Raw genomic sequence first — 27,667 nt, forward strand, 5'->3', positions numbered from 1 at the left:
CACATCTATTCTTTCCCGTCGTGCGGTTTGTTTTCTCAATGCTAATTGAATTTTTATTCTGTTCTTTCGTAGATGGCGAGAACGCGCGCTTCCTCATCCACTGATCTGCAGCCCGAGCCCCCAGCGGCAGCTCCCACGAGGGGTAGAGGGCGAGGGCGAGGCCGTGCTAGAGGCCGAGGTAGGGGCAGAGCTCAGCCCAGAGCAGAAACACCAGTGGCAGAGCCTCAGGTTGAGTTTGACAAGGAGGTTCCGGCCCAGGCAGTTCTGGTAGGCCCAGCTCAGGTCCTAGAGGGGTTCATTGCTACCCCAGTACTCCAGGATGCTCTGGTCCGTCTACTGGGCCTTATGGAGAGTGTCACCCGGGCAGGCTTGCTTCCTGTAGCACCAGCCGTCTCTCACGCTGGAGGAGGAGCCCAGACTCCTACTACCCGCACCCCGGAGCAGATGGCTCCCAGTTTTAGACTCCAGCAGTTCAGCTAGTTCGAAGAGTTCAGCCGGGTGTGGTAGCTCAGACCGATGACGGAGCAGCTATGTCTGCTGATGCCTTGTGGAGATTGGACAGGTTCACCAAGCTCTTCACTACCACTTTCAGCGGTGCATCTTCTGAGGATCCCCAGGATTATTTAGACAGCTGTCATGAGGTTCTCAGGAACATGAGGATAGTGGAGATCAATGGGGTCGACTTTGCTACTTTTCGTTTGTCTAGTTCCGCCAAGACTTGGTGGATAGATTATTGTTTGGCTAGACCAGTTAGGTCACCAGATTTGACTTGGGATCAGTTTTCTCAGCTATTCTTGGAGAAGTTTCTCCCTATCACTCAGAGAGAGATCTACCGGAGGCAGTTTGAGTGTCTCCAACAGGGTTGCATGACTGTTACTCAGTACGAGACCAGGTTTATTAATTTGGCCCGTCATGCTCTCCTTATACTTCCCACTGAGAGAGAGAGAGAGAGAGTGGGGAGGTTCATTGAGGGACTCATTCATCCTATTCGAATTCAGATGGCCAAGGAGACAGGGAGTGAGATTTCTTTTCAAGAGGCAGCCAATGTGGCCAGGAGGGTTGATATGGTTCTATCCCAGGGGGTGGTCAGGGGTCTGACAAGAGGCCTCATCATTCAGGCAGATTCAGTGATGCCTCTTCTGGAGGCAGGGATTCTTTTGGTAGAGGCCATCCCCCTAGGCCTTTTCAGTCAGCACTTCTGGTTTCTCACGGTGCCTCAGGTGGTCGTGGATCTTATATGCAGTATTCTGATCAGCAGTCCTACAGCGCACCACCAGCTCCTATCAGTGTACCGCCTTTCCAGAGTTTTCGGGGTGGTCATTCAGGTCATCAGGGTCAGCAGTCTCAGCAGCCGAGGGCTTGTTATAGTTGTGGCGATACAGGGCATATTGCTAGATTTTTCCCCCGAGCATCGAGCAGCTCCCAGCATCAGGGTTCTCGTGCCACGGTTCAGGCACTGAGTGTTCCACAGCCTGCTCAGCCAGCTAGGGGTGGAGGTAGAGGTGCTAGAGGTGGAGGTAGAGGTATTAGAGGTGGAGGTCAGGCCGCTAGTGGTGGAGGCCAGCCAGCAGCAGGTCGTCCCAGAGATGTAGTCCAGGGTAGTGGGGCCCAGCCCCGATGTTATGCTCTTCCAGCCAGGCCTGAGGCTGAGGCTTCCGATGCAGTTATCACAGGTACGGTTCTGGTTTGTAGTAGGGATGCTTCAGTGCTATTTGATCCAGGGTCTACATACTCTTATGTGTCATCCTATTTTGCGCCGTATCTGGTCATGCCTAGTAATTCTTTGAGTGCTCCTGTTTATGTCTCTACACCGGTGGGTGACTCTATTGTAGATCGTGTTCATCGTTCTTGCGTAGTTGTAATTGGGTGTCTTGAGACCCGAGTAGATTTGTTACTGTTGGACATGGTTGATTTTGATGTCATACTGGGGATGGACTAGTTATCACCTTACTACACTATCTTGGATTGACATGCCAAGACTGTGACCTTAGACTTACCGGGTCTACCTCGTCTTGAGTGGAGAGGGACTCCTGCTCATTCTATTCGCCGTGTTATCTCATATATGAAGGCTCAACGTATGGTTGAGAAGGGGTGTTTGGCCTATTTGGCATATGTTCGCAATTTTAGTGCTGAGGTTCTTTCTATAGATTCTGTGCCTGTTGTTCGTGAGTTTCCTGAGGTTTTCCCTTCAGACCTGCCGGTATGCCGCCCTACAGGGATATTGACTTTTGCATTGATTTGGCTCCGGGCACTCAGCCCATTTCTATTCCGCCGTATCCTGTGGCCCCGCCTGAGTTGAAAGAATTGAAGGACCAGTTGCAAGACATGCTTGATAAAGGCTTCATTAGACCTAGTGCCTCGCATTGGGGTGCACCGGTGTTGTTTGTTAAGAAGAAGGACGGATCAATGAGAATGTGTGTAGACTACCGGCAATTGAACAAGGTCACAATCAAGAATAAGTACCCATTGCTGAAGATTGATGATTTGTTTGACCAGTTTCAGGGTGCCTAAGTGTTTTCTAAGATCGACTTGAGATCGGGCTACCATCAGTTGAGGATTAGGGCATCCGATGTCCCTAAGACAACTTTCCGCACTCGGTACGGGCATTATGAGTTCTTGGTGATGTCACTCGGATTGACAAATGCCCCAGCAGCTTTCATGGATTTGATGAACCGAGTGTTCAGGCCTTATTTGGATTCCTTCGTGATCGTCTTCATTGATGATATTTTGATTTATTCCCGCAGCCGGGAGGAGCATGAGCAGCATTTGAGAGTGGTTCTTCAGACTTTGAAAGACAATCAGTTGTATGCTAAGTTTTCAAAGTGTGAGTTCTGGTTGAGTTCAGTTGCATTCCTGGGTCACGTTGTTTCAGCAGAAGGTATTCAGGTGGATCCGAAGAAGATAGAGGCACTCAAGAACTGGCCTCGACCCACATCAGCTACAGAGATCCGGAGTTTCTTGGGTTTGGTAGGCTATTACCGTCGGTTTGTGGAGGGATTTTCATCTATTTCAGCCCCGATGACCAGGTTGACCCAGAAGGGTGCCTAGTTCAGGTGGTCGAACGAGTGTAAGGCGAGCTTTCAGAGGCTCAAGACAGCTTTGACTACGGCGTCGGTGTTGGTTTTGCCCACAAGTTCAGGGCCATATACAGTTTATTGTGACGCATCTCGTGTTGGACTTGGTGCGGTGTTGATGCAGGATGGCAAGGTCATTGCTTATGCTTCACGTCAGTTGAAGATTCATGAGAAGAACTATCCAGTCTATGATTTGGAGTTAGCAGCCATTGTTCATGCGCTGAAGAGTTTGGTAAGGCACTATTTAGTATAGGCGTAGGTCATGTAAGGTAGTTCACGGATCACAAGAGTCTACAGTATTTGTTCAAGTAGAAGGAACTAAATTTGAGGCAGAGGAGGTGGTTGGAGCTATTGGAAGACTATGATATCACCATCTTATATCATCCAGGGAAGGCCAATATGGTGGCCGATGCTTTGAGTAGAAAGTCAGCCAGTATGGGCAGTCTTGCATATATTCCGGTTGGTGAGAGACCGCTTGCTTTGGATGTTCAGGCTTTGGCCAATCAGTTCGTGAGGTTGGATGTTTCCGAGCCCAGCCGTGTGTTAGCTTGCACCGTCGCTCGTTCTTCATTATTTGAGCGCATCCGAGATCGGCAGTATAAGGATCCCTATTTGTGTGTCCTAAAGGACACGGTGCAACACGGTGGTGCCAAGCAGGTTAAAGTTGGAGATGATGGAGTTTTGAGGATACAGGGGCGTATTTGTGTGCCTAATGTTAATGGGCTTCGAGAGTTGATTCTAGAGGAGGCCCATAGTTCCCGGTACTCTATTCACCCGGGCGTCGCGAAGATGTATCAGGATTTGCGGCAGCATTATTGTTGGAGGAGGATGAAGAAGGATATTGTTGCATATGTAGCTCGATGTTTGAATTNTCAGCAGGTGAAGTACGAGCATCAGAGACCTGGCGGTTTGTTCCAGAAGATTGAGATTCATGAGGGGAACTGGGAGCGTATCACTATGGACTTTGTTGTTGGACTCCCACAGACTCAGAAAAAGTTCGACGTAGTATGGGTTATTGTTGATAGGTTGACCAAGTCAGTGTATTTCATCCCTGTGGCAGTCTCCTATTCTTCTGAGAGGTTGGCTGAGATCTATATCTGGGAGATTGTTCATCTTCATGGTGTGCCCGTGTCTATCATTTCTGATTGAGGTACGCAGTTTACCTCGCTTTTCTAGAGAGCAGTGCAGCGTGAGTTAGGCACACGGGTTGAGTTGAGCACAACATTTCATCCTCAGAGGGACGGGCAGTCCGAGCGCACTATTCAGATTTTGGAGGATATACTCCGAGCTTGTGTTATTGATTTTGGAGGCTCTTGGGACCAGTTTTTACCTTTAGCAGAGTTTGCCTACATCAACAACTACCAGCCGAGCATTTAGATGGCTCCTTATGAGGCTTTATATGGTAGGCGGCGTCGGTCGCCGGTTGGGTGGTTTGAGCCGGAAGAGGCTCGGTTGTTGGGTACGGATCTAGTACAGGATGCCTTGGACAAGGTCAGGATCATTTAGGATAGGCTTCGTACAGCTAAGTCCAGGCAAAAGAGCTATGCCGACCGTAAGGTTCGTGATTTGGCATTCATGGTCGGTGAGCGGGTGTTGCTTTGGGTGTCGCATATGAAGGGCGTGATGAGATTTGGGAAGAGGGGCAAGCTTAGCCCTAGGTTCATTGGCCCGTTTGAGATTCTTGATCGAGTGGGAGAGGTGGCTTACAAACTTGCGTTGCCACCGAGCTTATTAGCCGTGCATCCAGTGTTTCATGTGTCCATGCTTCGGAAGTATCACGGCGATCCATCCCACGTGTTAGATTTCAGCATTGTCCAGTTGGACAAGGACTTGTCCTATGAGGAAGAGCCGGTAGATATTCTAGACCGGTAGGTTCGTAAGTTGAGATCGAAGAGTTTCCCTTCTGTTCGTGTTCAGCGGAGAGGTCAGCCTGCTGAGGCATCGACCTAGGAGTCCGAGTCCGATATGCTGAGCCGATACCCCCATCTTTTCTACGACTCAGGTACTTCCTTCTTATGTCCGTTCGAGGACGAACGGTTGTTTTAGAGGTGGAGGATGTGATGACCCAAAAGGTCATCACTCGTTTTGAAAGTAAATTCTGTGTTCCGAGGCCTTAAAACCTCCTTTTTGCCTCACCTTGATTTGCGTGCGCAGTCCAGACGTGTATCCGAAAATTATGTAAAAATTTGTGAAAAATAATAAATTTTGCTTTTAAAATGAATTTAAGTTGACTTCGGTCAACATTTTTGGTAAACGGACCCGGACCCATGATTTGACGGTCCCGGAGACGGAATCGAATTCCGAGGTCCCAAGCCCGAGAAATGAATTTTTAAAGAAAATCATTTTCTGGAATATATATGAGTTTTTGGAAATGAAATGTGTCTGAAATTTGATGGTATCGGGCCCGTATTTTGGTTCTGGATCCCGGTACATGTCTTATATGTGATTTAAGTTGACGCTAGTAAAGTTGGTAAGAACGGAGGTCATATGACGTGATTTGGAACCTTAGTGTAAAATTTGAAACTTTGAAAGTTCTTGAGATTTTCTTCGATTTTGATGCTAAATTCATAGTTGTTGATATTATTTTGATGATTTGATTGTACGAGCAAGTCCTATGATGTTCTTAGGTTAGTGTGCATGTTTGGTTTGGAGCCCCGAGTGCTCGGGTGAGTTTTGGATAGGCTACGGAGTGAAATTTGGACTTAGGAAGTTGCAGGTTTTCAGCTGGTATGTTGCAGGTCTGCAGGCTTCACAAATATGCGAAGCCTGGCTCGCAAATGCGAGAAAATCATCGCAAATGCGATACTGGACCTGGGCTGCCTTGGTCGCATATGTGACTTTTCTATACACAAATGCGATATCGCATTTGCGAAAGGTCCCTCGCAAATGCGAAGTTGACCGGATTTGTGCTGGGTCGCAAATGCGATAAAAGCTTCGCATTTGCGAAGTTAGCAGTCTGAGGGGTTCGCAATTGCATACCCTGGTTGCAATTGCGACATCTGCAACCTGCAAAATCATAACTTAGATGCATTTTCATCCATTTTTCACAACCTAAACACCTTTGAGCGATTTTTCAAAGACAAGTACTCTTCCAAATCGATTGTAAGTCAATTCTAACTCGTTTTTATTAATCTTTAACATATTTTCTCATGATTTCAACTCAAAATCAAAGGTTTTCATAGGGGAAATTGGGTGTTTTGGGTAGAACTTAGGTTTTTCAAGTTATGGGGATTTGGACCTCGGTTTGAGGTCCGATTTTAAAATAAATTATATATTTGGGTTCATGGGTGAATGGGTAATCGGGTTTTGGTTCAAACCTCGGGTTTTCACCATGTGGGTCGGGGTCGATTTTTGACTTTTTGGGAAAAACTTTAGAAAATCTATTTTCATGCATTAGAAATGATTCATTTAGCATTTATTGATATAGTTAAGTAACTTGTGGCTAGATACAAGCGAATTGGTGGTGGAATCAAGAGGTAAAGCAGTAGTTGAGGCTTGAATTGTGTTCGTGGCATCGAGGTAAGTGTTTGGTCTAACCTTAGCTTGAGGGGTTAAGAGTCGTGTCCTATTTGCTATGTGTTAATTGTTGGGTACGACGTATAGGCATGGTAACGAGTATCTATACGTTGGTGTCAAGCATGCCCGTGAGTCTTATACTATGATTAATGTGACTCCGTTTTGTATTGCTCATGCCTTATGTGATATTCCTATTGTTGAACAAGGCTTGTGGAAGTAAATTTGGTAATTAAACATTTAAGAGCGTTGGCTCAAGTTGTGAATTGATTTGTGAGAGTATTATCGGTATTTGAACATTGTAGAGCATTGGCTCAAGTTGTGAATCGAATTGTGAAAGTATCCTTGGTAATTGAGCATTGTAGAGCATTGGCTCAAGTTGTAAAATTGAGTTGTGAAATAAATGTGAAAAAGAGAAGAGGATTATGATATTGTATCCCTTGCCGGGATGTTGTTGCTTTTAATATTGTTCCCTTGCCGGGATATTGTTGCTTTTAATATTGTTCCCTTGTCGGGATGTTGTTGTTTATTTTTTATATTGTCCCCTTGCCGGGATTTTCATGATGATTTTATTGTGATTCTATTTAATTCCTTACCCTTATTGTTTGTGATTGTTGTTTGGGTGAGGAAGAGTGTTAAAGCACAAATGGTGATGCCGTGCATTGTTTTGGTGAGAGAGTGTTAAAGCACGAAGGGTGATGCTGTGCATGATATTTTGTGAGAGAGTGTTAATGCACGAAGGGTGATGCCGCGCCGCACGATGTACCATTCCGTGCCTTTATATGAGTGATTATGCACGAAGGGTCATTCCGTGCCATGATTATGTGAGGTAAAAGCACGAAGGGTGATGCCGTGCCGATTATATTGATATTTGGTGAGGACGAGAGTAAAAGCACGAAGGGTGATGCCGTGCACTTGTTTGATTTCCTGGTTATTGTTGATATTGAGTTACAGGTTCTTTACGGTTATCCATTTATTTCCTATTGTTACTTGATATCCCCGCAGCATGTCTCTCTTCCCCCTTCTCACTTTTAATTTGTAAATTATGCCTTTATTTTCCGTTGTATATGATTTAACTGCACAGGTTTATTTGGTAGTCTGGTCCTAGCCTCGTCACTACTTCGCCGAGGTTAGGCTAGGCACTTACCAGCACATGGGATCGGTTGTGCTGATACTACACTATGCACTCTTTGGTGCAGATCCCGGTGCTATAGCTTTCGGACCGCAGTGAGATTGCTGCTTCTTGTTCATCAAGCTACCCGAGGTAGCCCTGCAGGCGTCCGCATGCCTTGGCGTCTCCTTCTATCTTTTATCCTGTTTCTTTCATGTATTTCCAGAGACAGTGTTGTATCACTTTTTCAGACCTTTATTTGTAGTACTCCTAGACAGTCTGTGAAGTTGTGACACCAGTCTTGGGTAGATTTGTTATGGATTGGTATTGGTAGTATTATTAAAACATTACAATTCAGTCTTCCGCTTATTAAATTCTGTTGTTTATTAAATGTTGGTTCTTAATTGTTAACGGATTAAAAATGAAAACAAGGTAAATAATTCAATTGGTTGGCTTGCCTAGCTTTCACTAGTATGCGTCATCACGACTCCGAGGGTGGGAAATGCGGGTCGTGACAGTCATTTAACCTATAAACTCATATAAAAGTTATTATCTCTTGTGTTTACCTGAATGTTTAATCATCAATCTCAAAAGTCACAAATACTCAAATATACTGAATCGAAATTTAGTCGAGTGAACGTTGGAGTTTCTTAGAAAGTGCATTTGGGTAAATCGAGGATGACGAGAGAGCTCCAAAGTGAAATTCAGCGATGTGTGTGTGTGAGAGAAAGAGAGAGACAGAGAGGAAGTTTTGGTTTTAGAGGTTTTGTTTCGAATGAATACATACGAACTTACAAGTTGTATTAAAAATATGTGACGTACGATCGTATTTCTTATTTTGTTTCTGAAATGCAATTTACAAAACGCAATTACTATTATGCCGTTTGTAAAATATATTTATTCCTAAATGATATAATAAATAGTCAATTGTCATCTCGGAAATGCACTATTATTTTAGTTTTTGTGGTATTATTTCTTTATTAATTCGTTCCAAAAAGAATGAATTATTTTTATAATTAGTTTTGTACTTCAGTTTATCCCTACTACTAAATTTTTAGAGTCACAAAATATTATAGCATATCTAAGGCCACAAGTATCAAATATTTTAAAATCACACAAATACTACGATGTTTTTAAAGATCATAAGCTTTAAAAGTGTTTATTTCTTGAAAAATCCGCCAAATGTGTAATAATAAATGGTCAATTGTCAGCTTTCTATTTTTTGACAAACAAAGATAGCTCAAAAGAAAAATAAGGAGTTGAGGAGAAAGGGAAGAAATAATAGTACCAGTGAATGTATCAATCAGGGGCGGATTTAGGGGAGCGGAAGGTGGTTTACCCGAATCCCCTTCGCCGAAAAATTATACTGTACATACAAGGCAAAATCTGTTTTTTACCTCTAGATATTATGTTTTGAATACCCTTGATCAAAGCCCAAAAACCTAGCTTAGTGGTCAAGGGGGTTCAAACCCTCTGTGAGATTATTGGTTTAATTCCCACTAGCTACAATCTCTTCTAATTTTATAACTTTTTTTCTTTTTTGAACCCCCTTAACGAAAATTCCTGCCTCCGCCACTGATATCGGCAATTATAAAAGAGAAACCACTACTCATTCCTGTTACAATTTTAACAAGAGAAGAATTTAAAAATACCATGATGATATCCCGTGATTTCTTTTGTTGCTATTAATAGTATATCATACTATACTACTTATTTATCCTTAACTGGATTTGAAAAATTCACAGCGTAAACGAAATGATGGTCTCTTGATCGTTGAATTGTCATCATGGACATTAACGGATCTATAACTTATGGAGAGGTAACTCTACAAATACAGATCAGATAGAGATGCAATCTTGTAGTTGTAGTATTTTTGATATGTCATTCACATTTCGTCACAATGACAACACTATTTAGTGAATTATATAAGCTTCTAGCCTTGTCGAATGACAACATTGTCACCTCACCAAGTTCAACATAGTCGAAGTGGTGGCCTATTTCATTGGCACCCCCTGTATAACTATATCATACTATACTATTTTTTAACATGCTTTTAGAAATTAAACAGTAATCTATTTTTTTTAGTATAACCTTTTGAAATTTAAAATTTATTGACCCAACTAATCTAGATTGCATCTCGTAGGATCCATTTTAAAGGGGATGCATTCCCTATTAAGAATTTTTTATTCCTGAAACTTGAATCGAAACCTTTAAGTAAAAGTAAAAAACAATTATCCATCCTACCACATCTCTCGGTGGTAAACAGTAAAATAATTAATAGACTTCCTAAAAGATATACTCCTTGTTTGTATTTCTATTTCTTTATAAAAATAATATAATCAGAATATAAATTGCTCACTGTATCGAAAAGCAACGAACTAAAATTACCATAAGATGAACAACAAAGAAAAACAAGACCTTACTTGTACTTTTTTTTTTACTTTTTAGGATCAACTATACAAATTATCTTCCTTTTCAGGTGAAAAGAAGAAACAAATATAAAACCTGAAAATAGTCAAAATCACATTATTTACCAGAACCGGGAAATAATTATTAATAAAAACTCCCTTGTTAAGAACCCAACAAGCTAGCTGCAACCAACCCGTCATTGTTCATTGCAAAAGCTAATTTTAACATGTGACATAAAAAATCAGTAATAAAATTATTTTCCAGGTGTTTACTTCTTTGTGTGATAGCATTTTCGTTGTTAGACAGGCAAAACATTCTTTTAAAAAAAAAAAAATTATTACCATTTTTCATTACTACTGATAAATTATCGAGTCGCATAAGGTTTATTTAAAGGAAAAACACTCTCAACCAAGAATTATACCGGACTCGAAAAATTTAATTAATTAAGAGTAGCTAGAAGTACAATATCCATCCCACCACACTCTTCCTTCGGTGGACACATCCAAAATGTTCACATGCATGAAACTGAAATGGCATTGTCTTTTGTGCTAAAAATAAAATAAAGTAAGAGCAATAAAAAATCTCAGCAACTAATTCAAAGTTCTCTCTCGTAACCTTTTTAACAGAGAAATTATAATCACATGGTTGCAAGTATATGAAAATAATGAGTTAATCACATGCTAACATTTATAGGTTTCAGCAAAACAAACGCTATCTCTTGAAGGAAAAATGTTATTTTTATCCATGAATCGTAATTGTTTTGATATATGTCCTAATTATGTATACGTCATTATGCCTAATATGTAATCTAATCCCAAATTACATATTTGGGCTCTGATATTACCTTAGTTGATTTTTTTTTTCAATAAAATGACATGTATTATTAATTTTGGCTTAAAAAATATATTCCATTAAGCTCTATAAAAAAGAATAGATGATGAAAAGCAAGAAATAATAATACTTCTAATATTTTTCTTCCGTAATGATTTTTCAAGAACCTTTTAAATGTTTTCAATTATCAAAATTTTGTGATTTATAATAGTTTTCATATAATTCCAATATGTATATTTTATTTCATATATAAAATTCAAGAAATAAATATTCAAGATTATATTTTTAAATGCCGTAACTTTCTTTTTCAAGCTCGACCATAGTTGATGGCATAATCACAGAAGGATCTGTGATTAAAGCCTCGACGACCATAACTTTTTTGGACAAAAGAAGTAGCTAAAAGTAGATATCTAATAAAACAAGGTAAAGTTATCAAAATAATGCATTTACTACACAAAATATCTTAATTTGTGTAGATAGACACATTTACACTTTTTTCTCGTAATTTAAAATCATAATTAAAAGTAGATAAACACATTTACACTTTTTCTTCAAATATTTTAATAGGTAGAATTCACTTAGTTCGACACTTGATTGTTGTTAAGAGAAAATAGAAAAAACTCAGCAAACGAATAAGGTACAAATTATCCAAAATATAACGAGAAAACAAAAAATTAATTATATATATATATATATATATATATATATATATATATATATGTATATATATATGTGTGTGTGTGTGTGTGTGTATGTGTGTGTGTAAAATTGAGGGAACAGAGAAGATGACTCGGCACCTCTCTTAGACTAGGATTGCCATTTTTTTTTCTCATATTTTTTTCTTGTCCCAAAATTTGTATTCCTTCCAAAGGACTTTTTTCTATTAATACAATTAATAATACACTTAATATTTATTCTATTATAATTTCTAATGTATGTTACTCTTTTTTAGCAATTACTCAATGTACATCACTCTCTTTATGTGATAGACCCTTGTGGTCCGGCCCTTCCCCGGATGCGTATAACGAGAGCTTAGTGCACCGGACTGCCCTTTTATATCACCCTCTTTATAACCTATCATTATTATAACTTTTAAAAACATAATCGCCATTTTAGTGAAAACAAACATTTGGCACGGAGGAGTCCTTTTATTATTTTCATTCAATTTGCTTAATAATTTTTATTAATTATCTTATTTATTACATCTCATTATGTCCGAAGAGTTACAAAAAATTTTCCATATCTATTTGTTTTCTCTAAATAACACGCTCTTTTTGGCTCCCTTGTGACTAACTTGTTGTAGCTTTCACCCTCTCTATAATATGAACAATATGAAGAAATGGGAACAACATGACTAATATGTCAGGGCGGTTATTCTTTTCTCTTTTCATTTTTGCATTTTCACTTCTTTTTCCTGTCAAATGTCTTGCTTGATTTCATCTCTCTTGGTGCATCATATGTTAGATCAGCTAAGGATGCTAATTATAATTTTGCAGTATTTTGTTACTTTTTTATTTCTTGACTTGTATTTTGTTGGTTGAAGAATGAGTTTATTGTATCCAGCAAAAATAATTATTTTTGAACATGCTTATTTTCATATTAGTTTGTGTGTCAGCCCTACAACATGAGGACAACCACTCAAATGGACATGTAGTTGGCTATAAATGACAAAATGATCATCCCTTTTTTTTGTAGCTAGACATTTTCCTACCAGATTTTTAACTTATCTTTCTTCAAAAGAGTCAAATTACGAAAAACTTGTACGAGCCTTCGGAACCTGATACTATATTATCATGATAGTTAAGTTTGACACTCCTCTGTCACGACCCTAGTTCACCAACCGTGAACATGTCATGACGGCACCTGGTCCCCATGACCAGGTAAGCCTAACATTTGCGGAAATATAATAATTGCGGAAAAAATAGAGAAAATCAAATCAAATATCTAAAGGAAACTGTACTGAATGCCGCTTGGCAAGTACAACTCAATATCACAAGTTCAAAACAAATCCCCAAAATCCGGAAACTCACGGGCAACACAGGCTACAGAAGCGGAAAGTAAAGGTTCCAAACTCCAGATTATCTAACAACCGGAAGAAGAAAAACTAAGTACTAGAGATAGAGTAAGAGGGAGACTCGTCGGTCTGCGGACGCAGCAGATCTACCTCGAAGTCTCCGTAGTCCTCTTGCCTTACTGATAGTGCGCCTGAGTGGAGGTACCTGGATGATCTGCACATGAAAAACATGCGCAGGAAGGGCATGAGTACACCACAGCGGTACTCAGTAAGTGCCAAGCCTAACCTCGGTTGGGTAGTGACGAGGAAGGTTAGGGCCCTACTGAGACAAAATATAATAATAATAATAATTTAACAATATAAAAATCTGACAGATATAATAAGTACAGCAGTGAGATAAGACAAGTCAACGAGGCTATAACAACTACACGAGTACAGAATAAACACAGAGTAAACACAGCTCAATACCAATGATAACAATGAGGGTCTCCCAGGATACCGTCCTGTAGCCCTTTTTTTTCTCAACTGTCCAGTGGATCTCCCGGGATACCGTCCCGTAGTCCATCATATGTGCAGGGGGATCTATCGGGAATCTAACCCGCAGTCCCAAAGTAAAAGTGCAGGGGGATCTATCGGGAATCGAACCCGCAGTCCCAAAGTAAAAGTGTAGAGGGATCTATCGGGAATCGAACCCGCAGTCCCAAAGTAAACAAACGGAGGGGGGGGGGGGGAAGCTACCGGAATCCCACATCCGTAGTCTCAATGTAAATGCGCAATTACAACCAGAAGGTACACGGAAAGGAAGTACAAAAGACAAGCAACAGGTAGTACTGGCCTAGCATGCTCCACGTAGTACAGTCAAGGCAACTTAAGCAATTAGGCAAGTTAAATCAACTAAACATGCTTTCCTAATCTAGCACATGTTATAACTGCAAGTAGAATAAAGCAAATATGAAAGGAACTCAATCTCAATATCTTAAGGAAACCGGATTTTCAACAATTGGCTCAAGTACGCGCCCGTGCCCTCGCGTACAAGGCACTCAAATCAACAAATAACAAATCCTAAGGGGAAAGGTCCCCCACACAAGGTTAGACAAGCCACTTACCTCGAACCGGCTCAATATCAACTAGAAACCACGCTCTTGCCACGAGTATCCGACTCCAAATGGTCCAAATCTATTCAAAATTCAATTACATATCGTAAATAATATTGCGAACAACTGATTCCACTATTAAAGTTAAAGCTAGGGCCCGAAAATAGATAAAATGACCAAAATGCCCCTCCAGCCAACGTCTCGGAATCGAATAATTTTCACATTTTAAGAACCCTCGTACTCTCACGAGTCTAATCATATAAAAATCTCCTAAATCGGAGGTCAAATGCCCACTCAAAACTCAATAGCTTAGGTAATAAAGTTTTACCCCAAATTAACCAACTTTTGATCCTAAATTCGAATTCCAATGATGTATTTAGCTATATAATGATGAAATATAATGAAAAGGGATCAAGGAAACGTTACCCAATGATTTTCTCTTCAAAACCCACTCAAAATCGCCTTCTCCCGAGCTCTCAATCGATTTTCAAACTTATGAAATTTAGCCCTCGAAATTGATATTTCTGAACAGTCATTTCCGCTTCTGCGGACAAGGGACCGCTTCTGCGGACCACGAGCCGCTTCTGCGGTTTTCATTAAAAATCCAGGGTTCCGCTTCTGCGGTCTTAAACCGCACCTGCGGTTGCCGCTTCTGCGAAATACTTACCGCTTCTGCGGTTTCTCACAAAAGACTCAGGGACGCATCTGCGATAGAAGCCTCGCAGGTGCGTAACCGCATCTGCGGTAGATCCTCCGCACCTGCGGAAAAAGCTGAGGGAGCCCAAATTCGCTCCTGCGATGCTAAGGCCGCTTCTGCGGCTCCGCTTCTGCGGTTCCCAAGCCGCAGAAGCGAAAATACCAGAAGGGAAAAACTTTAGCTGCTGCAACACTTCTCAAATTTTGCCGTTAACCACCCGAAATCATCCCGAGGCCCCCGGGCCTCAACCAAAAGCACCAATACCACCTAATACCTTATTCGAACTTGTACCAATCCTTAAAACACCTAAAACAACACCGGAAGTCCGATTAAATCAAAGATTCAAGCCTAAGAACTTCAAATTCCAACAAAACACACTTTCGATCAAAAACCTAACCAAACCTCGCCCGAATGACCTGAAATTTTGCACACACATCCCAAATGACATGACGGAGCTACTGCAACTTCCGAAATTCCAATCCGACCCTCGGATCAAAAACTCACTATCGGACCGGAAACTTCAAAAATTCAAACTTCGGCATTTCAAGCCTAAATGAGCTACGAGCCTCCAAAATACATTCCGAACACGCTCCCAACCCTGAAATCACCTAACGGAGCTAACAGAACCATCGGATTTCCATTCCGAGGTCGTCTTCACACCGTCCCGATTACGGACCATTTTTCAACTCTTAAGCTCTCATTTAGGGACTAAGTATCCAAAACACTCCGAATCCCAACACCAAACGTCCCGGCAAACCAAAATAGCAGAAATGAACTTTTTGCCTTTTTGCTTTTCTATCTATTTGCTTGGTTCTTTTTTCCCTTTTATTGTCTTCATATTGTTGTCATTCTAATATAGAAGAAAATATAAAGTTGTGAGTAAAATAAAAATTTGTGGCAGACGCGGATAATAAAAAAGCGCAGTATATGAATAATTATTTCCTCCCTTTTTACAAATTGGCTATATGTCTCCAGGCGAGTTTTTCTGAGTCCATTTTCTTGACTTTATTTCATATGCTTTCTTCTTTTTCTAAACTTTGATTGTTAGATTATTTATATCTCAAAAAGATCTTGCGACCATTATAATATGAATAATTTATCGCTAAATAGAAATAAAACATGAAAACTTAATTTCTTGGTTGCCAGATAGCGCTGCACCCAGTAAAGCAACGTAAATCTCTTGCTTGTGCAGAAGCACCCATGAGATTATTGTTCGTCCTTCTTTGGAACTAATTACGTAAAAATGAATATGTCTCAAATATATTTGCCAAATTTTTTATGATAAACTATTACGCAAAAATAAAGTTTTTTCTTTCTTCTCTTTCTTTTTTTCTTTTTGATTATGCGCTACTCTGAAACTTGCCTTTCTCTATGTCACATTTGGAGAGTTAATTTCTCTATTTATAAGACGAGTGACTAAAATGTCGACATATATGAAAATTGTATTGTATGTTTTGTAGGAAATTACGAGAAATTATATATTTGTAAGCATAAAGAAGGGAGCAAAAGTGTTTTTTTTGGAGTAACCGTAGGAGAGAGGGATGAAGAGATGTAATCAAGGAAGTAGTAGATAGCAATAGAAAAGAAAGAAGAAACGAAAAGAAAAATAATAATAAAGTGAGAAAGCCGGTAATAAGGCTTGTTTAGATGATTATAAAATAAGAGGGATTAAGGAATGGTAACAAAAAGAAAACAAAACAAAAATAGAAAAAAATCATAAAAGGAAAGGGACATAAAAACTTATTTTTTCCCTATTAACCTTCTCCATGAACAAAATACATTAATTTTTTTTTCTTACAAATTCTTTTTTTATTTTAAAATTTTTTTGACAATAAAATATAGTTTACTAAGCTCTAATTCCACTAAAAATATTTATAAATTGATTTTAGTATATATAGTTAATTGTTTATTCATATAGTCGATATTTTTTGCCTTTTCTACATTAACTAAATATATAAATTTATTGGTATTTTTTTAAAAACTTCCCTAGTTTCTATATTTCTATAGTAAAAATGGATAAATTTGGACTTTTTCCTATCAAACAATAAGCTTCAATTTTGCAATTTAACCCCTGCAGAAAAAAGCCAAGGTGTAGGTTCGTCTCCATCTCAAAAGCCCCCTAAAATCTTCTTTCTTAGCAAATTTATACGTACATAAATACAGATACACACATTTGCACCAAATCTCATCAGCAAAAAACCCTCTATCTTCCATTTCACTTTTCTCCTTTTATTTCTATCTAAATTCTCGATTTATCTTCGATCCTTCAATAATCGAATTTCACTGTTAGATTCTCAGTCAACACTTTTAATCCGATTTTTTCACACTATTTTAATCGGATTGATATAATTAAACTTAGATTCATTTCTACTTTATTCATAAAAAATTATCTAATTCTCGATCTATAATCATTCGAAGAAAATCGATTATTAATCGCGCTATATAGATTTGAGGAGAGGATGTTTATTAGAAATTGAGGAGAAAATGCCAGGGTTAGCGCAGAAAAATGATGAGGAATACGCGAATGAAACGGTGGCGTTTAATGCGTCGAGTAAATCAATTTCGAGTAATGGCGGCTTCTGGTCAAAGCACAGTGAGGATGTCAGCTATAATCAGCTTCAGAAGGTAGTAATTTAATTGGATTAGTTTGTTATTGGTTAAACTTGTGAATATGTTTGTTGCATTTTATAGTTTTCTTTGGGTGAATTTTGAGTTAGTATTTAGTTGTTCTATGCAATTGTAACTAAATGCGATTAAATTAGCTACTTACTTGCTTGTTCGTTAGTAGGTTTTACGTGTTAATGAGGTACTTTTTGTTGTGACTATTTAACTAGACACAGAGTTTTGATGTTAATTTGACTTGTATAGCATAGTGTAATTGAAGAAAACTTTAAGAGTACTACTAGAAAATATTAAGTTCCCCTATGTGCGGGTCCATGGAAGGGCCAGACTATGTTGGGTCTATTGTACGCAGAATTACCTGCTAGAGGGTGTTTCCATGGCTTGAACCCGTGACCTCATGGTCACATGGCTACAACTCTTGCCGTTGCGCCAAGGGTCCCCTTTGTTTAATGAATGTGAAAGCTGTATAAAGATGGAACTGCATCAAACAATTTTCAAGTGTCCCAAAATGGAAAGAACGTCACTGTTATATAAGTTGGACGGAATAAAAAGATAGGGAGATTCTTCGAATTAATTACTTTAACAATTAATTTTGGGATAACATTAATAGATTACATTGAAGTTGTATTGGATATGCTTTCATGAAACTATCATCAGTTACATACCAATCTGCAATAAAATTAGTTATTCACTTGAAATATTCTTTAACATTGGTTAACCATGAGACACACTAGTAACTTCTTGCGAACCTTCCTTGTCTCTATTGCCCCTCTTACTTGATTAGTGCTGGTCGATACGCGCTCAAGTAGTCGTTAGAATTCAAAGTGATGATTAGTCAGGATGCAACACTGACATGTTCCAGAAATGCTCATCTATGAATGAAGTGATATGTAGTATTTGTTCGGATAACTTGCTTACCTTAAGCCTCCACAATTTAGGTTTAATGGTAAGGACGCAGTACGAGATGTGTGGTATTGAGAGCACGTCACGAGTTTGAGCCTTGCGTTTACACAAAGCTGGTATTGAAGTTTAGAAGGCTGGGGCCATACTCCCCTCGAGTTTCGAACATGTGAGAACAATTAGAGTTGCATTGGTTAACTCACAGCTCACAGGGGATTTTTCGCTTATGAAATAAAAAAAAACTTGGTCACGCAAAACTTCATTCCATTCTCATTTTATTTTATTTTTTTGGTATATCTTGATTTTATTTTACTATAGTTTTAGTTGCTAGAATATCAAACAGGAGGATTATTTGGTTATAATAGCTAATAAATGCTAAAAGTTTACTTGGTTGTATTGTAGTTCTGGAGTGAGCTATCACCACAAGCTCGGCAGAAGCTTCTAAGGTTTGATAAGCAAACCCTCTTTGAGCAAGCTCGTAAGAACATGTACTGTTCTAGATGCAATGGGTTACTTCTTGAAGGTTTTTTCCAAATTGTCATGTATGCAAAGTCTTTGCAGCAGGAGGGCGCAGGTGCTCACCGTCCATGCAGCAGAGTAGGAGCCTTGAAGAATCACTGTGATGGAGAGTTGTGTGCGACAACAGGGTCTGAGTATGATGTTCAAGATCCAGCTGTCCATCCTTGGGGAGGTCTAACCACAACACGAGATGGGATGCTTACTTTGTTGGACTGTTATCTATATACCAAATCCCTGAAGGGACTTCAAAATGTAAAATTGTTTTAGGTCTTAATATCTTTCATATCTTTTGTCTTTCGTTTTCTGACCTTCCCTTTATATCAGGTGTTTGACAGTGCACGTGCAAGGGAACGAGAGAGAGAACTGCTTTATCCTGATGCATGTGGTGGAGGTGCTAGGGGTTGGATAAGCCAGGGGATGGCAACTTATGGCAGAGGGCATGGAACAAGAGAAACATGTGCTCTTCATACTACCAGACTTTCTGTAGACACTTTGGTAGACTTTTGGACTGCCCTTGGCGAAGAGACACGTCAGTCTCTTCTGAAAATGAAGGAAGAGGACTTTATTGAAAGGCTCATGTACCGGTGCGTATAAGGCCCTTTCTTCAGTTTGCTCTCCTTACTTACTGCTATCCCCTCTTTCCGTCTTACCCATTAAATGTAATTCAGACATTAGATGCGTGGAATGGGCAATTGTAGTTGACTCTGGAATTGCAAGTGTTGTTGAGGGGTTCCATTATTTTGAAGTCTCATCCTATGAAGAACAATGGTCTGTAGATCAGGTGGCTTCTGGATTTGTACTGTTCAAACTCTGGTCTTAGCATTTGGCTTCTTTTAAGTTAAGAAGCCATACAGACTAACTGGAGCAACAACAACAACTACGCCTCAGTCCCCAAACAAGTTGAGTTGGCGATATGAATCCTCATTTCTTTCTTTAAGCTCAACTCATATCATCATCATTACCAAAATAAAGTAAAAAGTGATGAAGTTTCAAGATGGAGTTTCACTTTAAGAAATAAATTGTCTTAAAAGGTGAATGATTGGTATTAAATGTAGAGAAGTTTATAAAATATCAATTTCACTTGCTTGAAAAAGATAGATTTTGCACTTCAGTCATTAATAGCACATGGAGTCCTTTCTCCTGATAATTTCTACCATATTAGAGAATTCCAGAGCTGGAGTAAGATAGCTCCAATAAGATCCAGGTTTTGGGATTTTATCAACAAAAGCTACCTAGATGAAAGAATGCACCTGTTTTGAGTATGTTCAGGGTGATTTATGCAGTTTTGGCGCCTTGATTGAAAGTGTCTGAAAGTGTCAGGCTCCACCTTTATAATCCTTTCCTTGTCAAAGTGAATGATGTACATGAAGATTCTGAATTTTTCCCAGCTCTTTGTTGAAAAATAAATAAGAAAATCAGTTGTAAAGCTGCCTGAAGTTTATGCTTATCAAGGACTTTCTTCTTGGCACTGGAAAGCTGTTCTCATGACTATCTTAATGATGGTCTTCCAATACATGTGGTGAAGGACTACTGGCACAGTAATTAGCCTTCCATTAAGCTTCATATATGCACTACATCTTGTCTTGCTTCGAGGTTTATTTTCTGTGCAGAATTTGGGAATGTAACCAGATTAATAAAAAGATGGCCCCGGATTATTTTCTGGCCCAAATTTGAGGATTTACGCATTTGGCAGCCAAATATGCTTTCATTTGCTTGATGCCTGTGGGTAAATGTCCAGATCTTCAATTTTCATGAGCCCACCTATGCTAAGATGCCATGGGTTAAATTTTAGTATGAAGTTCAATGGTACCAGATACCTTGCTTTCTCTCTATGGTATTGTGATTTGGAGAAGTAATTGCATCATAAATGAGGTAATGGGAACTGGGAAGGTTCAAAATCTGCCAAAGCATAAGTTGTGTCATTGCTAGTGGATTTTTTTTGTTACTGTAGGTGTTTGGTAGCGGGTGTTCTTTGCAATTTGGGGTTCAGGAATTGATAAGATGATTTTAGGCTGTGATAAAATTACTGACATCTTACTGTTGCCAATGAAGAATGGCGGAATTGTAGATAATATATGGTAAAATTGTAAGTTTCTTTGACTTCATCCTTATGGTTTAAAAAAGTGAGGTTGGCACGGTCTAGAAGCCCGCTAGAGCAATGGTGTAATGTGTGAAAGCTGAGCCGTTTAGTTTCTGACTTGAAGCATCATCAAATCAATGTTTGCCTTTTTCTTTTTATATCATAGATAGTATATTCTTTAAGGGACTTAATATCAGCTATACTATGAGCATATGATTCTACCTTTTATCATGGTGGAAGTTGAAGTTTACACAAAAGTTCAGGTTGCAGTGTGGTATTATGCTCTAGGAAAAATCTAGACGTGACATCTTTATTTTTGCCTGCTCTATGTTAGCAAGTTAATATTGCAGGTTGTCTTTTGGTTTCTGGGCTGCTGAATATATGAATCAAAATCTGTTGCAATGTCTCTAGTGTGCTTTAAGGCAATTCCATGAGATGATTTACTTACTGTCAAAGTTTGTTGCTCATCACAGGTTTGATAGCAAGAGGTTTTGTAGAGATTGTAGAAGGAATGTTATCCGTGAATTCAAGGAGCTGAAGGAATTGAAACGCATGCGCAGGGAACCTCACTGCAGTAGTTGGTTTTGTGTTGCTGATGCAGCATTCCAGTATGAGGTGTGATCAATTGTTCAAGTTCGTCTTTTTCATTGCTCATGTGGTGTGCAAAGTAGAACCTGAAGCACAGCTAAATTTGTGCCTAATCTCATTTTTGCATGCATTTCTTATAGGGGACTGATGTTAGGATTTTTCAACCGTTTTAATTTTTGATTAACTAATTTGGCTCTTTCTACGCTTTTAATTTTACATTCATGAATAATTAGTAAATTGTTACCATTATGGTTATTGGTTAATAGTTCTTTCTGCATTTATATCATTGGTGTTATTTCAGTTGTTAAAAAAAGGACTCAAGAGAGTGAAACCCTGGTCCCAACTTCTTCCCCCTTCCACTACACTAGAGACATTGCAGCATTGATTCATATATTCAGCAGCCCGGAAACCAATAGAGAGCCTGCAAGGTGTATATTAACTTGCTAACATAGAGCAGGCAAAAATAAATATGTCACGTCTGGATTTTTCCTAGAACATAATGCCACACTACAACCTGAACTTTTGTGTGAACTTCAACTTCCAACATGATAAAAGGTAGAATCAAATGCTCATAGTATAGCTGATATTAAGTCCCTTAAAGAATATACTGTCTATGATATAAAAAAAAGAAACACTGGTCCCAACTCCCCCCTTCCACTACACTACTCCTGCTACCCACCAACGTGGAATTAAAAGAGAGCTAATAGAAAAAGGCCTAAGAATACTAATGCTACCGATCTAACCACTCCCCGAGCTTAGTGCATATAAAGTGAACACGAGAGTGGAGGTTTGGAGACAGCCCTTGGTGTCTAAAGGTTTCAAGTTGAGTAGGACCAAGACATAATACTTGGAGTGCAAGTTCAGTGACAGGACCAATGAAGCAGACATTGACGTGAGGCTTGATGCACAAGTCATCCCTAAGAGAGATAGTTTCAAGTATCTTGGGTCTATTATCCATGGAAATGGGGAGATTGACGAGGATGTTACCCATCGTATTGGGTGTGGTGGTGGGTGAATTGGAGGCTCGCATCCGGTGTTTTATGTGATAAGAATGTGCCACCTAAACTTGAAGGTAAGTTCTACAGAGTGGTTGTTTGACTGCTTGCTATTTTGTATGGGGCAGAGTATTGGCCAGTTAAGAACTCCCATGTCCAGAAGATGAAAGTAGGTAGAAACGAGGATGTTGAGATGGATGTGGGGGCATACTAGGATTGATAAAATTAGGAATGAAGATATTCATGCCAGGGTAGGAGTGGCCCCGTTGGAGGACAAGATGCGGGAAGCGACTGCGAGGCTTAGATGGTTTGGTTATGTGAAGATGAGAAGCACGGATTCCCCAGTAAGGAGGTGGGGGAGGTTGACCTTGGTGGGTCTGAGAAGAGGTAAAGGTAGGCCAAAGAAGTATTGGGGAAAGGTGATTAGGCAGGATACGACGTTGCTTCAGCTTACTGAGGGCATGACCATTGATAGGCATGTGTGGAGGTCGAGAATTAAGGTAGAAGGCTAGTAGTTAGTCGAGAATGTTTCTTGCCATATAGTAGTAGTAGTAGTGTCAGTCTTGTATTATGTTATTGTTAGATTTCTATTACTACGTGGTGTTCCTTTCGCTATGTTTTCTTATTATTTGTTGTTGTTACTGCTTTCTTTTCATCTTTCCTTGAGCAAAGGGTCTATTGGAAACAATCTCTCTACCTTCAAGGTGGGTGTAAGGTCTGCGTACACACTACCCTTCCCAGACCCCACTTGTGGGATTATACTGAGTTTGTTGTTGTTGTTGTTGTTGACTGTTGTTATAATGCACCAATTAATGCCATTTACTCTCTTATTTTCAGGTTTCTCACGACACAATCTTAGCTGATTGGCATCAGACATTCATTGATACCTTTGGGACATATCATCACTTTGAGTGGGCAGTTGGAAGTGGAGAAGGAAAATGTGATATATTGGACTATGAAAATGTTGGCTTGAGTGGAAGAGTTCAAGTCAGTGGTCTAGACTTGAGTGGTCTCAGTGCCTGCTATATTACTCTACGGGCATGGAAGCTGGATGGTAGATGTACTGAACTTTCTGTCAAAGCACATGCATTGAAGGGGCAACAATGTGTACATTGCAGGCTTGTGGTTGGGGATGGTTTTGTTACAATGGCAAGAGGGGAAAGCATTAGAAGGTTCTTTGAGCATGCTGAAGAGGCCGAAGAAGAAGAGGTTGTCAATTTTGTGAAGCTTATTAACCATGCCTCTGTCTCTACTGTATTGTCTATAATTGCTACCTTTGATGCTACGATATTCTTTATATCAGAAATTCTCACCTTATGGTTGTTGCTTGATGATTTCTTTTCAGGATGAGGACTCAATGGACAAGGATGGAAATGAACTGGATGGTGAATGCCCTCGTCCTCAAAAACATGCGAAGAGTCCTGAGCTTGCTCGGGAATTTCTTCTAGATGCTGCGACTGTAATTTTTAAAGAGCAGGCAAGTCTCTCCTTTGCTTCTTTGTTGTCTAGTCATTAATCAGGTGCTTTAGTCGACTGTCAAGCTGCTCTAAGAGCAGCTTTACTTTGATCCTTTTGACTCTTCAACTTATTTATGTTGTTATTATTATTAAAAAATTACTTATTTTGCTTTGTTGAATGTCTCTTAAGCAATAGAGAGGTTTATAGTCTACTAGATAAGCAGACCAGAAATCTCTTGGAATTCTAGCTACTTCCTGACAATATCTTTTGGCCAGTACCGCTACCTAACTGAAGTAATAGAATTAATTTCAATCATAAACCTCTTATGACTCCTTAAGCAGAGGTTAGCTGTTCTATTTAAACTCATGACTGGGGCGGGACTCCAGAACTTTTTTCCCCACGGAATCTACTTGCAGGGGATTTGAGGTGAGTTAGGGGTGCATTGGGTATAAGTTTATCCAGGATTTTAGATTTTACTCTGCTTAGTGCAGTTTATAACTTTGGAAAGCCAATCTTTGCTTGAAAGGTCTCCTTTTCTCGGACTTAGACTTTCTAAAAGTTGGGAGACCTAAAACAATGTAATGTGGTATCTTTATCTCTTTTAAAATCCTACACTTGTCTTGCAAGTCCGGCTCTTCATTCCTTCTGTGTTGGGGATTTGCTGTGATATGCTTTACAATTAAATGAAGCTGCCTTGGAAAGTTGACATTCGTTGAAGGACAGAGACTTTCTTAGACAATTGGATTGCAGTTTTTGGTCATTCTAGTGCTTGAAAGTGTTTTGACTCTGAAAAATATTTGCAGGTTGAAAAAGCTTTTAGAGAAGGAACTGCACGGCAAAATGCACATAGTATATTTGTATGTCTGGCGTTGAAGTTGCTGGAGGAACGCATTCGTGTTGCCTGCAAGGAGATTGTTACTTTAGAAAAGCAGGTATTAAAAGTTATAATTCTGGTTTAAAAAGTTCTACTTCTTGTGAGATTATTATGCCGTTTTTTAAGAGGTATAGTTCTGAGTCTTAGATAATCTGTTCAGATGAAACTTCTTGAGGAAGAAGAGAAGGAAAAGCGTGAAGAAGAAGAACGCAGGGAGAGGAGGAGGATAAAAGAAAAGGAAAAGAAACTGCGGAGGAAGGAGAGATTAAGAGAAAAAGAAAAGGATAGAGAGAAGAAAAGTTGCGACTCAAACCATAGTAATTTTGCCCTTGATAGTGTTCAAAAGGATGAATCATCACCTAATGTCGATGAGGAATCTAATCTGATGAGCTATACAGACTCGGTAAGTGAAGCTGGTGAAGTTATTTTAGCCAGCCCTTTATCCCCCAATGATGAAGATGATCTACTTTTGGATGGATATAATCACCCAAATATGCAAGTCCACTCTGATGATTATCTTGAGGAATTCAATATGGATGACGGCTCATCTGCAACTGGTTGTGTGGGACAGTCTGGGAGTTTGAAATTTCGAAAAGAATTCAAACCAGATTCAAGCCTGAAATGGTTCGATAGACGGCAGTTTACTGTTGTTTCAGGCACTGGAGATGCAGTGATCAAATATGATCCAAGACGTCGCTGTGATAACCTTGAAGCTTCAAGGAGTACCGACAGGTTAAATAAGCAATTAAGAAATAGTGCTGCAAAATCCAGCATGAAAGATGGTGCCTCCAAGTTCACTGAGAAATTTAATTGTTTCAATAACAGGACTTATGACCGATACGACTCCTCAGCTTGCAGCTGTAACCAACACATTGACTACAGAGCAAAGTTGTATCCAAACTCCAGAGGAATTGGGAACAACAAACCTGTGAGTAAGTCAGGATCCGAATCAGATATCTTCAAGCCCTACTATGGAAACAAATATAATCAAGTTGAATATGTGCGTGAAAATTGTGTCAGACCCAAAAGCAAAATGGCTATACGTAATAATCTGTCCAGCAGAGATTCATCTGTTACTAAGAAAGTATGGGAACCAATGGAATTGCAAAAGAAATATCCACGGAGCAGCTCTGACTCTGATGTTACCTTGAGATCTTCAACCTTCCAGATTGAGAGCACTGGAATTGGTAAGCATCCTGAGCCTTCTGTTTCTAATGATTTGGGAGTATCCAGTACTCTTCAGATAAATGAAGAAAGGGGAATACAAGAATTAAGAAAGTCTAGTTCCGAAACAAAAAGCAATTGCGCAAGTGGTTTTCACTTAGAAGATAAATCACTTCGTTATGTGAAAGAAGTGGCTGAAGATGATGAAGTTGAATCATGTCTGATGCCGAGGTCATCATCTCAGAGGACTTTGAGTTTATCACAAAGCAGCTCTTCTAATTCTGATAATTGCTCATCCTGCCTTAGTGAAGGAGACAGTACTACATCCTTTTCAAATCCTCATAACTCAGAATCATCATCGACGTCAGATTCAGAAGATTGCAGCCAAAATTCTAAAGGAAGAGAAACTTCTGAAATTATGCAGAATGGTTTTTCTGAATGTTACGATGTTGCGCAAGGAAAAAGGAATGCTACTGATAGAGGTGAGGATGTCAGTTGCCTGACACCAGATTCTGCAGGAACAACTGCTGTGGGAAGTTTCCCTACCACAGTTGCTTCAAAAAATGCAATTGTTAATGGGAATCTTGGCATGCGACCTCATTCCTTGCTTCCATCAATCCCCAGTCAAGGCACACACTTCCCAAGGTTTCAAGCTCCTGCAACGGATTACTATTATCAAACTCCACTTTCTTGGGCTCCTGCTCCTGCAAATGGGTTCATACCATTTCCTCATCCAAGCCATTATGTATTTGCTAGTCCATTTACATATGGTCTAAATGGGAATACCCATTTTGTGCAGTATGGTGCACAGCATCTAATCCCTCCTGTTAACCCTGGTCACTTGCCTGCTTTTCAGTCGGTTGCTCCATCCAATGACAACTGCACCAAGGAAAATGTCAAGGTTTCCACTGTAGGTAGGTTCAAAGATGCCCATCATGAAGCTAATGTGCAGAGGATGGCTGCAGTAGGACAGCACCCAATGGAGAAATCAACAACTATTGGAGCTGGTGAAAATGAGAAGTCTGGAAAATCAGGCTTCTCTCTTTTCTCTTTCACACCCGATCCTTTTTCTTTAAAAGAAGGGATGGTGAGGAACATTTCTTCAAATTTGATGGCCAATCACGTTGAGGGCGATAGTGGCTACAATAAGAAGGAACCCATTGAAGAGTACAACCCATTTGCAAATCGAATCGAGTTTTCCTTTTCTGATATAGTTAGATAGAGAGAGGGTGGCTTCCTGCCCAAGATTTAAGTTTCTATTCTCAGCTGAGTGATGGAAGTTTGAGTACTTGTAATTTTGGTACACAATAATCCACCTCAGGAATTTTTTTGCCATGTTGTCATGATTGCTTTTTATGGTTTGAATGTTATTTTAGAAAATTGTTTTTAGCTGATGCAGGGAGAGTAAAGGTTGAGAGGATGCCATATATTTCAAGTTTTCTTGACGCAATGAGTATTTGTCTTTACAGATTATTGTGGTGTTTGGTTGGCAAGATATCCATTATATTTAGAATCACAAACCATGAATTATGTTATCTAGTAACTTACGAAAAGATTGCCTAGATTGGTTATTTGTTTACTTGGAGTTTGAGTACTCTTTCATTCCTTAAGGATTCAAGTTTTGTTAGACTCCAGTTATCTTAGGGAAATATTCTTTGGAGAACATCAACTACTTAATCAGCTATATCTCAAGCCCTCTCAATCCCAAATTAGTTAGGATCAGG

At 39.5% G+C, this 27,667-nt stretch overlaps 1 protein-coding gene across 1 annotated transcript; it reads left to right on the forward strand.

Annotated features, from left to right (window-relative positions):
- Positions 1–16,809: 16,809 nt before the first annotated feature.
- Positions 16,810–27,416, forward strand: LOC109244482. The gene is made up of 8 exons (XM_019411581.1): positions 16,810–17,368; positions 18,668–19,036; positions 19,109–19,368; positions 21,338–21,479; positions 23,285–23,656; positions 23,793–23,924; positions 24,709–24,837; positions 24,940–27,416. The coding sequence occupies exons 1-8, from the start codon at positions 17,228–17,230 to the stop codon at positions 27,163–27,165; spliced, it is 3,771 nt and encodes a 1,256-aa protein (XP_019267126.1). The 5' UTR covers positions 16,810–17,227; the 3' UTR covers positions 27,166–27,416.
- The last annotated feature ends 251 nt before the right edge of the window (positions 27,417–27,667 follow it).

The sequence above is a fragment of the Nicotiana attenuata genome, unplaced genomic scaffold (genome assembly GCF_001879085.1).
Source record: "Nicotiana attenuata strain UT unplaced genomic scaffold, NIATTr2, whole genome shotgun sequence".
Taxonomy (NCBI): domain Eukaryota; kingdom Viridiplantae; phylum Streptophyta; class Magnoliopsida; order Solanales; family Solanaceae; genus Nicotiana; species Nicotiana attenuata.